This window comes from Artemia sp. Qi Xiang Cuo, chromosome 1 (assembly GCF_049724085.1).
Source record: "Artemia sp. Qi Xiang Cuo chromosome 1, ASM4972408v1, whole genome shotgun sequence".
In the NCBI taxonomy this organism is placed as follows: Eukaryota; Metazoa; Arthropoda; class Branchiopoda; order Anostraca; family Artemiidae; genus Artemia; species Artemia sp. Qi Xiang Cuo.
Window position 1 is genome coordinate 94655969 of NC_142794.1, and position 14022 is coordinate 94669990.

Sequence of the window (14022 nt, forward strand, 5' to 3'; positions counted from 1 at the left end):
TTGTAGAGATGAGGACGAATATTTGGACCATTTTCTCCGAAAGTGCCCGGTGCTCTCTGATCTAAGAGAAAATTACTTACATGGGATTGTTTTGCTACTTCCTGGTATTTTACAAAGTAGTAATCCAACCACAATATTTCGTATTGGTACGTACATAGAGAAGGGATGAGAAAGAAGGAAAAGTTTTTACAATTAATTGTTATGAATTATATGGAATTACATTTATTTTCTCGACAAATTACCATTAGATATTTTTGCTATGCATCATGTTAATGTGTATTTTGTAATTTGTTTTGTTGTGATTTCTCTATTTTTCAGAAATTTTTGTGGGTATATGGCTCTTAGGCTTTGGAAATACACAATCTATCAATCTATCTATGGGCTTCAGACTGGTTCATCAATGTCTTTTTGGTTCAATCACTGTAATGCTGTTGGTACTCCTTGACAGCTAGCAACAGGAACTATTTCTGTTCTTCAGATGTTGTGTACAGTTTGTTATAGTCATCCATCAGTGCAACACCACGTTTAGCAGTGTCATTGATTACCCCCATGCTGTGCACTATATTTTTAACTGCCTGGTAGTCTTTGTCAACTGACCACAAATCAATGTTCTAGCTAGGAATGATGAAGGTAATCCGGTAATGCTGAAAAATCTGTTGGTATTCTGCGTGACAAAGTTTTCTAACTTCTTCTCCCCCAGTGTCAACGGGTCCACTGTTATTCTCTTCAGAGGGTGCTCTGCTCCTGATGTTTGCAGAGCCGTAACCATATGATGTTTGGTGTCATTTGATATGTTGTTGTCAAAGAAGGTGAGGGCCACCAATTCCTCTGATAAGTACCGTAGGTGTCTTATTTTGTTCATGGTAGTTTTTGATATTGATTCTGATATTTTCTTGTAGCTGTAGATGTCCTTGAGAAGTTGGAGGTCAATGAAAGGGGCTGATGGTGCTGACAATGCCTGAAACCATGCTTTCACATAGATGATCACAGTGAATTGACAAATATCAGCAAGAGCCTTTTCTTGAGTTTGAAGTGACTTCTGAACATCCAGATCTTTAGCGCATAGACGGCCTTTGCCATCCACCTTGCTTGATGCAGCCCAGCTGGAGCTCTGAACAAGATTCCCTTAGATGGCGTGCCACCAAGGAATATGATTGCCAAGTCTAAAAGCTCACGGTAATGATCATGGGGTTGATAGGCTAGTGTCTGCATCTCAGCAAATGCTATGATATCTGTGATTAGATGTGAAAGAGCTGTAAACACGCACTTGTCTGATGAAACATCTGAACATCTGCTCTGTTAATAAACTGCCAGGTGTTTTTAAACCGGTTGAAAATTTTTATCTCTGGGCCTTTGCTAGGACCACGGCAGTCAAGAACCACTGCTTGTAAGACTATTTCTAAGATATGATGTCGACAAGCAAACCAAAGAATGTCCTTGTCAAGTTTTTGTTCCAGAAGGATACAAGCACCATTTTTTGGACTGGAATTGACAGATGTGGTGTCAAAACACATGCACTTTAGAGTATCTGTAATGTTCCAAGCCACAGCTGCTTCAAAAACTGCTGCTGCAGAAGCTTGACCAGTTCCCAAGGCTAGCTTTGGAATACCAAGAAGCTGATCTACACCTGCTTCGGATACCAAAATTGAAAGGTGATCGACAATCTGTCTGCTGCAGATATCCTCTAGCAGTTTTCCATCCAAGTGAATAGTTAGAGGAACTGTTGGTTTAAACTCCTGTCGTATATTTTCGGCTATTACCCGGCGCTGCTTTATCCTGTCTCTGCAAATTGAAGAGCGATTGACATTGTATTCAGCAGGATCATGACCAAGGTATAGCAGAGTTGGAACAAGCAGTATTGCAGCACTGCTGTCACTAACTTTAGCCACATCAAGACAGGCTGACATTTTGTCATCCAATATGCTTACTCGTCCTCTTTTTTGACGTTTTGCTGAGGTTGACGATTTTATATCTTCTGTTTTGGGGTCATTAATTTCTTGATCTTTTTTGCTGTCAGTTTTGCTGTCAGAAAATGATTCCGGTGTCACTTTCTTCTCTTTTGTTTTTCTTTCTTGCCTCTCCTTCTACATTCTTATGTCATGGTACTCTTTTCTTTCTGAGATGATGCTCTTTTTATTTCTAAAACCTTGTCGACACTGCCCATCTTTCCACGGCGTCCTGGTTCCAGCTGCGCCAACAGAAACTCACGGTCCTCTTGGATACGTATTATCTCCATTGCGTTGGCGTGGGCAATGTCAAACAAAATGTCCAGGCCCACTTTCCATTCTTCTTCCTTCTTTTTCAGTGTCTCAGAACGCTTAGCTTTGTTTTCTTTATTTCTCTTCAGGTTGTCATACTCATTAAAGAGACACTTACTCATTAAAGAGAAATTTTGTTTACTGCATGTTTCTTGAGCCTTGTTGGAATGTGTGCCTTTGTCCAAACTGCAAGGACGTCATTGGCTGTGGAATGTGCTGCTTCACAGACTGTCTTGTTCATCACTTGCTTGTAGTGATAGAATAGCGCCATGACCTCCTTTTTCGACGGTAGTTTTGTTGAAATCAGAGTCTCTGATAATTGCCTGATGAGTCATATGTCTGTTTCACTTCTTGTAGTTGGTTTTAATATTGCATCAGTACTGTCACTCGTACAAACCATGCAGTCCATGCTGTCACTCATTGGTGTGTCAGTGTCAGTTTGTCTGCAACAAAGTATGAGATTAATAAGACTACCTGTATCAGTGTGAAGCATAATTAATATATTGTAGTTCATAAAACTAATAAAAGCTTGAAATTTGCATTTTCACTCACATTACATACAACAAAAATGGCGTCTTGTGTTGAAATGCATTGTGGGAAGCCTACAGATAAATAAATAAATAAGTCCAGCAGTTCATAAAGCTACCTTACTGTCCTATAGTGTAGTGTTGACTGTTGAAATGTTGAAAACTGCGCAAGACATGCAGCTTTGAGCAATGAGCATGCAGTAAACAAAAATTTTAACCTCTGGTAGGGACCTCTTAATGTCAATATATTTGGCTCTTTTTTGGGATTCTGTGGTATTTTAACAATAGAAACAAGATTAGGGGGTGCCTGCTGAAGAAATCCTACTTTGAAAAATAAGGACCACCCTAATATATATATATCATATATAAATATATATATATATATATATATATATATATATATATATATATATATATATATATATATATATATATATATATATATATATATATATATATATATATATATATATATATATATATATATATATATATATATATATATATATATAACTAAGCTTCTTTGAGTTTTTTGAGAATTAAAATTGTATAGTAAAATTGGTTAATTTTGTTGCCGATAAAAACAGTATCGAGAGCCTTATAAATTAGTCTTTTTTTTTTTACATGCTCCATCTGGCTTTTATTTTCGTCAGGTTCCTAATTCTGTTTTTTTATATAATTAAATATGAGATTAAATGTAGGTAATATTTCGCATCTCGCTCAAACTTAGCTTCTACAAACAGATTTCCGTAATGGATTTTCTCGCAGAACTATGAAAAATTTATTACTTAATACAATTTAAAATATTTAAAAAATAAGGATGGAAAGATCAAGATTCGTTTAAAATTACAGACACCCGAGCCATGTTAATTGATAGGAGGTAATTTGAATAAGTTAAAATCAAATATCAAAACATTGTAGATAAAAAATTATAAAGTGAAAGTTTTGGTGTGTAAATAGGATATGAGAAAACATGGCAATTGATAAATGAAAAGATACGTCCTCATAGTCGTAAGAATAATAGTGTTAATTGCCTTGTTTTAAATGGAGAAAATGTTACAGAGCCCAATGAAATTTTAAATGCTTTTGGAGATTATTTCAGTAATATTGGTTCTAGACTTGCATTGATTATGAATATGCAACTGAATTCCCCTTCTGTTCCAGTTAATGAGCAACATGCGGAAAATTCGTTTTCTTTTTCTGAGATTAAGCCTCATGAGATTGAAAAAGTTATTCTGAAGCTTAAACGGAGTTTTTCTAAGGACGAATTTGGATTTTCGGCTCAAACCGTAAAGCAAATAGCGTCAAGCATTTCACCTTTGTTGGCACATATTTTAATCTATCACTTATGCCTGGGATTTTTCCTGAGCTTTTAAAAAAAGCAAATGTTATAGCATTACCTAAAGCTGGGAGTTCAACTGACCCTTTAGATTATAGAGGCATTTCTCTACTTTCGATAGCAAAAATTTTGGAAAAACTTGCAAACAGTTAATTACAGAAATATTTATTTGATAGTAAGATTTTACACACGTCTCAATATGGTTTTATAAAAGGAAAGTCAACTGAACTGGCAATTCATGAGCTTTTACTAAATATTAATGATTCACTAGATGATGGTCAACACGCGTTGGCGATTTATCTTGATGTCGTAAAGGCGTTTGACACCGTAAATCATTCGTTGCTTCTTTTTAAACTAAAGTCTTATGGGTTTTCAACACAAGCTGTTAATTTTTTTTCATCTTACCTTTCTGGGAGACGACTAGATTGTGTTGATAAACCTCGTGATCTCCGTTCCGAAACTTTTCCAATTAATTACGGAGTGCCTCAGGGCTCTGTTCTTGGGCCTATTCTATTTATTCTTTTTATAAATGATTTGCCAGAAGTTTTGCCTCTTTGTAAAATTATAATGTTTGTTGATGATGTAGTAATATTTGCTTCTAATCGGGACCTATCAGTTCTTTTCCAAAACCTAGAAAGTGAGTTACAGGCTGTATCTCACTGGTATTCAAGGAATTTACTAGTTCTTAATGAAAAAAAATGACGATATGTGTTATTTTCGAGAACTGGATCAGTAGTGTCAGATACCTTCTCTCTTTTCTTGAATGGTCTTGAATTAAAACGGGTAGATCAGTTCAAATATCTTGGGATTATTTTAGATGAAAATTTGTCGTTTCATAAATATGTAAAAACACTGTCGTTAAAAATTTCCCGAAATATTGGCATACTAACTCGTCTTTGTCACTTTTTTCCTAAAGCTATTCTAAAATCTATTTATTATTCTTTCGTCCACCCATATTTTCTCTATTGCATTTCGGTTTGGGCATCTACCTTTCCGTCCGTTTTCAAATATCTCCAAATACTTCAGAATAAAGCAATGAGGATTCTTTTTAATGTTGATTGCAGAACTTCAGTTAGACACCTATATGGGACTTCAGGAATTTTCTCTTTGGACCAACTTCATTTAATTTTTATCTCTAGTATTTGTCACGATTATCAATATAGTAATTTACCTATAAGTTTCTCCGGCATTTTCTCAACTACTTCTCAATTTCATAATTATCCTACTACGCATCGTTCAGACTTTTCGTGCGAAATTCGCCCGACATCGAGAGCGGGATTCAGCATCCGTCACATTGGCCGAAAAATCTGGAACTCAATTCCTGCATCAGTTCGAGAATGCAGCAACAAGCGACATTTTCTAAGACTGGTGAAGAAATATCTTATGACATGCTAAGCATTTTGTTCATTGGGGTGTTCTTTTTCGTTGTTGTAAAATTTAGTTAGAAAATGGCTGTGTATTTTCGTTGGCAATATTTTCAGCGCTAAAGTATGCCACCAGGCATGTGCGCTGTTTTGTGACATTTATTTATGTACGTGTTATAAATAAAAATATTCTACTCTACTCTACCCTAAAAGAACCTGCAATTTTGCTGAACGATTAATTGTACCTAACTAAGTAAGAACTACTAGTATTCAAAACTCAAAAAAAGGGAGTTTGGCAACAATTAACACATAGGAGGAATGAATTTTTGCTGAATCCAAATCTATATGAATCTTAAGTTTAAAGTTACCTATCCAAAGCTGTGAGCCTGAGAAAATCTGCCTATTATTGAAATAAGGGGAAGCACTTCATAAGGGCAAGTGATCTTGATGAAATTCACACTGCCGAATTACAAATGTCGGAGAACTCTATTTTTGAGGTGCCTGGCTCCTATCTATCAGAATAGGGAGTTTTCGGTTTTTTTTTCTTTCCAGAAGTCAGATCACAGATGCGTTTTTATTTGTTTGTTGTTTTTTTCCAGAAGTCATCCAATCGAACCAGTGGTCCTAGAAAATCCTGAGGGGTTCATTTTATTGGAAATGAAAGGCTTAAAGTGCTCTTTTCAACTAGCGAAAAAGTGCGTCGTGTAAGAGTGGCGTTTTTTACCGTTTTGTGGCACCAAACTAGGATTTGCCCTAAAGAGGGACAAATTGCTCGCGATTGAAAATTTTGGGATGACGAATCGATTCAAAAGTATTGAAGAACTATGTTTTGAGCGTCCCAGTTTCAGAGGAAGTAATGCCGCCCACTGGCGCATTCGTTTTTAAAAAGTTACGTAGGTCATACATAATGCCTAATCTAGGAATTTATTTGAAAGCTTCATTTAGTTGATTCGTTTGATTTCATATGAAGTTATGTTCAGTAATCTACAATTGTGGATCAGCTCTTATTACGGAGGCGAGGTGGGTGGGGTGGGGAGGGGAAGGAGTCACAACCCACGTGTGAAATATGAAAAACTTTAAAATACTGAAAAACAGATTAATCATTTTGGATTCCACATGCCATATTTTGGTCCCGAAATGCTCTGTGAATATTGAAAGTGAGCCCCTATTTCGAAGAAAAATTTGCCTTAACAAGGGTCTAAACCTAGGTTACCTCAGCCACAAAATCATGTCCTGACAACTATAGACCATAATGACCTATTTAAAAGTTGTTCTTTTATACTTTTTGCTGAAATTTCCTTAACAGCAGTATTTAAGTCATGATTTTGAGCCGTTTCTCAAGGGGGGGGGGGCTCATAAGATCCTGTTTTTGGTTATAGACCAAGAAAAGTCGATTGACTGAACTAGAATTGTATTTCCCAGGATTTTAACCCTCTTTTGAAAAAAAATGATGTTTTGTCGCATAAAAAGGCAGAAAACGCAACTGTGTCACGCTTTGTCAAGGTGGGGGAGGGGTCTCAAAACCTCTTAAGTTTTAAAACTTCAGAAGATTCATTTTCTGGGGTCTAATGGAATGTGGTGCAAAATGCCAGAAACTGCCACTTCGCTTTGGGCACTAGATATGTCTCATTTATGCAGGGTAATGGTTTTTATCCATTTTGGTGCTGTGCGGAGGGATATGACGTCAGGCACAACATTTTTTGCCATTTTCTTGTGATGCTGCTGCGCCAATTGTCCTAAAAAGGAAAACAAAATTTTGGGTGTATGGTGAAAGAAAATAACGAAAAATTCCATATATGCGCCTCTAAGAAAGTAAAGAGTCCGTAGATGACTGCTTGGTGGTTAGCTCCTTTTTTGCCGTGGAAGGCAATGCAGTAACATGCTACTGGTAATCAAGTCCTTTTTTTTCAATTGCGTGTCATAAAAGGGAGCATTTTATTAGCTAAATCTTGTTATTGGAGTTTCTTTTTAGCCGTGTAGATAGCACACTAGACTTGTAACCGTGTGTCTTTCGGAACACAGGTTCAAATCCTGGTGTTGCCAAGTCCTGGCTTGGGGGTGGGGTCTCTAGTGGGACCCTGTAAGCTCACCCGCAGAGGGTATGGAGGCAATGTGCACTTAAAGTTGGAGCCTCGATCCAGTTGGGTTTGCCCGACCGCAGATTGCAGAATCTATTAAACCTATACATTAATCAAATATACAAATATCTGAATGACATTGGACAAGAGAAAGTTTCTGTTTTTTGTCTAAGCTTGCTCAAGCACTATCTATATGAGCCTGGAAATACCTTATAATCTCCATTTGAAAAAAATGCAAGAAATTCCCAGTAAGACCAAGTAGGCCCCTATTTGTTTATTTCTCTCAGCAGCTTTGCTTAGCAGGTATATAATAGTCAAAGATTGCAATCTTTTTTTAGTCATATTAATGTAGATTTTATAAACGGAGGTCGACTGTCTTTGTGTGCCGCAAATCTGACCAATATTGTTATCAAAAGTTGTAAAGTGGTGATCTTTCCAGTGAATGAAATTGAACTAGTGCAGTTTTGAATAGATTCTATTTTCTGGGTCGGTTACTTTTGTATTTATAACTTCAAAAATTCTAACAAGCAGAAAAAAAAGACAATTTCAATGAGAAAAACGAGTTAAGGATGTGGGTTAAAATTCAACAACACTTTTTTCTTCAGCTGCAAAACAACGAAAATGAAGTAAAAAGGCAAAAATAAAAATTCATCGAAGAAAATAAAAAATGCATTAATCTAAATTACAAAGTAAATTTAATTTAAGGCACATTTTTATTTCTACACTATTTATAACTAGGTTCGGAGGTTTTCATATTAAACCTAACGGAATCTTTATGATAGTTTGAATCTAAGCCGAATCATAACCTACACTGTATAGCCTGAACTGTTTTGATTGTGTTATACCCGGACATTGGGGAGAGGAGGTTGTAAAACATTCAAGGCCGTATCCAGGGAGGAGGTTTGGGGGTTTGAGCCGCCCACCTCCCCCCGAAATGTTTGTCTGACTCGTAAAAACTTAACAAAAACGAATAGAAACACATTTTTGATGTGTTTTGTAACCCCCCCCCCCCCCCCGATAAAAGTCCTGGATACGACCCCGGGAACATTTAAGGGTTTTTTCTCCGTCATCCAATTGTTAGCTAGCAGTACTAGGCAACAATTTCGCCAGGACGGCGAAAATTGAATGGCTATTTAACATAAACTGTCTACTAACAATTTGCGGGAACTTAATAATTGGGCCGGGCAATATAAAAACAACAAGCTTGGAATTAAACCGGAAAATATCAGTAGTTTTTTTTGTGGGAAAAAAGGCACTCAAAAACAAAATACATGCGAATAATTTGCTAAATGTGGGATATATTAACTATCTCGAACTGTCTATCAGTGTTATAAGCATGGAAACTAGTCATTCTGCTTAGGTGCGTTATCTAATTTTTAAATATTGCCCCAACAATTTTCTGCAAAAATTATTCGATTTGTTAGAGGAATTCTCAAACAATGTTAGTTAATAATTTTGTTTGATGACGCAAACATGATTGATGGGAAAGTCTCCACGTAGTACGAAGGTTCAACCCAATTCGGACGCCAAGATACGTCAATGTGTCTTGTGCTTGGATCACATGTTCACGTAGTCGGATATTTAACAAAATCAGAGTGGCTATTATGGCCGAAAACTGAATTTTACTCTCATTGGATAGAAAACCAATACGCAGGTATTCGTTGTCAAGATTCCTAAAATTTTCTTCAATTCCTGACACAGTTCTGGCGCTGTCTACTAATAGAATGAAATCATCCGCAAAGTTTACCAAAGAGACATCAATATCCCTAAAAACACAAGTAGTTGAAACCTCTCCTTGCGATAACGCTTCAGTGTTGTTAGAACAGAGGACGTGAAGCAACTGTAACCTGTTTAATTCTTTTTTTGCTGCAATTGGCACGCTAAGCTCAACGACACCAGGCGAAGCAGTAAACTTAACTCTTGCATTCTACTTCTTGTACCTATTATGCAAAGCAAAAACGACAGACTTCTTAACACCCTGCTTGTGGGCCATCAAAAGAATATGTTTATGAATCTCCGAATCAAGGGGTCTAGCCGCGACCAGCCCAGCAAAATAAAAACTTCATTGTTTTCACTAGCATGCACTAACATTAGTAACCAGGTGATAAGCAAGGTCGCAACCTTTACCATGCGTACAACCAAACTGGTTATCTTGTATAGAACACCTAATATCATTTTCAGAAACTATTAGTATGTAAAATACTTCACACAGAACTGAAGAGACGGAAATTGGCCTATACTACGAGCACTGGTCAGCTGGCTTTCCCTTTCCCACGGTCAGCCATGGACTAAGCCAAATCAAAATATTATCTGAAAAAGAATTGGCGTTCAATTAGTAAGGTAGAGCCAGGCTTAAGATCCTCAGCACAAATCGTGTGAGTACCACAAGATGTCGTTTTTTTTTTTTTTGCAATGCACACTCTAGAATCGCAGACCGTCCAACGATGAAACTAAGCTCACTGTTTGAATCACACAGTAAATTTTCGAACTCCTTCTCATTTTCACTAGAGTTTGATAGGGTTCATTTCTGCTCAAAAAAGGATTAACCCACTGGTCAATAAAAATTTCTAGAATTGTGATTTTGTTTTAATATGTATCTAATGTGATGTGCCTGTCATTAAGCAAAAGGAGTAATTTAAACTGTCCATTTTATAGGCGTTACGCCACCTTCATGATTCCCAGCCTGAACCCGGATTTGAAATAGGACGGGACGCTTTGTACGTGAACGGTGAATTTCTCCTACTTGCTGTCATCCTGCAGGTACTCTCTTCCCTTTACTTTTTTTTCTCTTCCCTTTAGTTTAGCTTTAGTTTAGTTTAAACAAGTATGTTCAATTCTTACTATTTGTTTTTCCTTCTGCTGTATAAGAAAATGCTCTCGATATTGTATCTGTTCGCTGCACCGCTCGTAAGTTGGATTTAAATAAGCTTCTAACAAGGCCGTATCCAGGAGGGGGTGGGGTTAGGGGTTTGAACCCCACTCCTCCGAAATGTCATGCTCCTAAAACAGTAACAAAAATGAATGTTTTGATGAAAATTTTTGATTCGATTAAACAAAATTTTGATGCATTTTTTAGAGTTTTTTTTTGTCCCCCCCCCCCGATAAAAAACTGAATGTGGCCCTGGCCCCTAAAGACCAAGTGTCTTTTAAGTAAGAAAACTGGTCATGCCAAAGGAAATTGTAGCATTCAAGGGTTTTGGTGCAGAACAAGGTCAAATTTTATCGAGCATAAAAACGGAGAACTCTTGCAACAGTATTTATTTAGCCTCCCAGTCTCAGAGGTTGTACTGACGTATAATATGGCATTCGTCCCTGAACATAATTGTAATCCATAAGATGAACCGTTAATGTTAGACGGTCTAATAAAACTAACGGCTATAGAGTACCGAGGAGTTGCACGTAATTTATTGGGGTATTTTCCAATTAATTCTCTTATGATGACGGGGGAGCGGGGATGGGGGAGAGTGTAGTATCCCTGTTCTCCATCTTTCTTTGAGAGGTGCTTCAGATTAATTCAAATAACATTCGGATGATAATGGAATTAACTTCTGCCCTCCTCCACTGAAAAACATTGAAGCTCTATCCATCTTTCTTATCAACTCATTCCTGTCGCCTCTCCTGTAATTAAAGCTTTCCCATTATCAAGAAATATTGTTTAATTAAAGCTTTCCCATTAACACGAAATAAATTTTTTTTTTCAAAATTGAATTGGTAATCTTCAGTAACTTAAATTCGTAAAAAACATATTTCAAGAACTCATTTGCCACGCTATCGAAGCTCGTTTTATCACGTTGATTTATGGTTTTTTTCATGACAAAACAGATTATTGGTCACAATCAGAGTATTGGTAGCATCATGTTTCTACCTAGGTTGTTTTTTATTTGTTCCTATAACTGTATGTGAGATATCTTGCACTATTTGATCAGAATGTATGTGACTAGAATTCTAGAAGCCTCCTTATTTATCATAAGCCCCAGTTCCTGCCTGCGCACCCTATCCTTCTTACCTGAATTAAATATCTTCTAATTTCTTGTTTTTTAGCACTCAGAGGCAGGGACGTCCTAAGGCTCATTTTGTGGGGGGGGGGGGGGGCGATCTTCATAAATTTTACCGAATCTCTACCTGATTTATGCCGAATTTTCTGCAGAAATCAAGAATGTTGCTAAATTTCAGCATATTTTGCAAAATTTCTGCCGAAATTTTCGCCTTCGGCGAAAATTTTACTGAATGCCAAAAAAGTTGGGGGAAGGGGGGCTCGACCCTCCTCCCCCCATCGGGACGCCCCTGCTCAGAGGTGAGTTTCTGAAACTCCTAATGAGTCAATTTCGAAACTTATGAATTTGTTAGTCAAAACTCCAATAGGCTACGATAGTGTCTTTATTTAACGTCGTATTTTTCTGTAATTTTCTTATTATACGAATCGTTGACTTTGCTATGACCTCAAGAGAAGCTATTATTTAAACATTGAAGGTCAGGGACTGATAATTTAGTCTCAGGTCTATACATATTGTTTAAGCGGGCTTAAAACCAGACTTGAGAAGTCCAATTGAACGGAGGCTTTTTGCAACTCTGTGTCCATCTCATGGACACAGAGTCAGTTCATGGTTTTCTTATCCAAGGACTCGAAGATATAGATTTTGAGTCCATCGAAAAAAATTTTCGTCCTTTTAGTGCCCAATTTTTTTGGGGAGGGCACCGTATCCCTCTACAGTGGAGGTCTGGGACTGATAACTTAGTTCCAGGTCTACGCACAGTGTTCAAGCGGGTTTAAAACCCATCCTGGTCAGTTCTTGATTTTCTTAGCCATGGACGTAAAGATATAAGTTTCGAGCCAATCGGAATTGTTTTCTTTTTTGGGGGGGGGGGATGTATTTTCCCCTCAATATTTTTTTTTACGTTAGGTTCCTCTCAGCCCAAAGACTTTCTTCTGTAAATTTCAAACAGATCTGGGATAGGCAGCTTTTCGGCCCAGTTCCGGTCTTCTCGCTACAGAATATCTTATTTTTTAATCTAAGAGAACAATCGCCAAATATTTCCAGCCTTTTGCAGACCCAGGAACTAACAAGCCACCAGTTTTCTGTAATAAATCCTATGTGTCAATTAGCAATTAGCATTTAGCTAATTGCTAAATGCTTATTAAGGGCTAATTGCTAAATAGTATGACCATCCCTTCCATACGAAGGACTGATGAAAAAATAGCCAAAATAAACGTTCAAGGCATCTGGTTTTTTACTATACGCATTGCTTAGCGTCACCTCTGTTTTAGTTTGTTGCATTATAAATAGATGGCATTTATGAACAATCAAAAGTTTATTAATACAAAAAATGCCAAATGCTTAGTTCTTTAAAACAAGAAATGCTAGTAAAACCCGCAAAGTTTACGGGATTTTTTTTTTTACACTTTTTTATATACGAGTTTCACTCTATCTAGCATACTGCTTATTTCTTTTCATAAAAGTATGCCCCTTTATGCTTAAATCTTAGAAAGCCCAGAACAGTAACTAAATCTGTGTGTAATTATTATTGTTATTAGCTGTAGCAAATTTACTCCTGATTCTTGTTGGCTATGATTGCTATAACAGCATATTCCGGTTCACTTTGCGGTTTCTTTAAGTATTTCTTGTTTTGAAAAAAAAACTAAGCATTTGACAATTTTGCTTATCTAGGATTCTATTCTTGCTGAAACGCAGTCTATTTTGAGAAAACAAGCTTAGTCAGAGGTGACACCAAGCGTTGCTTGTAGCAAAAAGCCAATATATTAATTGTGGTTTTGGTTTTTTTTTTTTTTTTTAGCAAAAATATAATGTATGATTGCTGCGTGTTTTTTTTTTTTTTTTTGTTGTTTTTTTTTAAGCCCTTCGTTTGAAAGGGATGGTCCTAGAAACTTGGGAGCGGACTCATTTTATCGAAAGTCCTACTACCGTTCTTACCAGCCGAAACCGGTTAAAGGATACGTCCTCCTCCCCCCTTCTTGTTTCCTGCCCTTTTCGTTTACGGCTTCTCCAGAAAGCCCCCAAGACATGAGCAAAATTTGTAGGTAGCTCTTTTGCTTAAAATAATAAAAGTTACAATAAATATACAGCTGGGGATGGCATCCCACAGAGCCCCAAGGCCAAGAGATGTAAATTTTGCAAATGGCTTTAGTATAGGAGGCTTGTGTGTGCTTAGGTCTGTAATTGCCTCGTAATATTTTTTTTCTGAGATTGAAAGATCAAATATTTTGTAGCGGGAGGACTGGAATATGGCCCCCCCCCAAAAAAAAAATGGGGCGCTTAACGGGCAAGCAGTAACAATCACAGCCAACAAGAATGAAGAGTAAATTTGCTATTTCTAATAAAAATGCTAATATAATTATGCATAGATCTGGTTATTGGTGTTAGTCTCTCTAAGATCTTAAGCACTATGTAATCAAAAGAATTTGAATTTTTTTTTTCTTTTTTTTGGAGTTACATAGGC

At 36.9% G+C, this 14022-nt stretch overlaps 1 protein-coding gene across 1 annotated transcript in view; it reads left to right on the forward strand.

Annotated features, from left to right (window-relative positions):
• Pcl (polycomb protein Pcl) overlaps positions 1-14022 on the forward strand; it is a 78219-nt gene that overhangs the window by 20284 nt on the left and 43913 nt on the right. The window contains exon 2 of the mRNA XM_089096934.1: positions 10222-10326. Coding sequence (XP_088953060.1) covers positions 10222-10326 — 105 coding nt within the window. The remainder of the gene's footprint in view (positions 1-10221; positions 10327-14022) is intronic.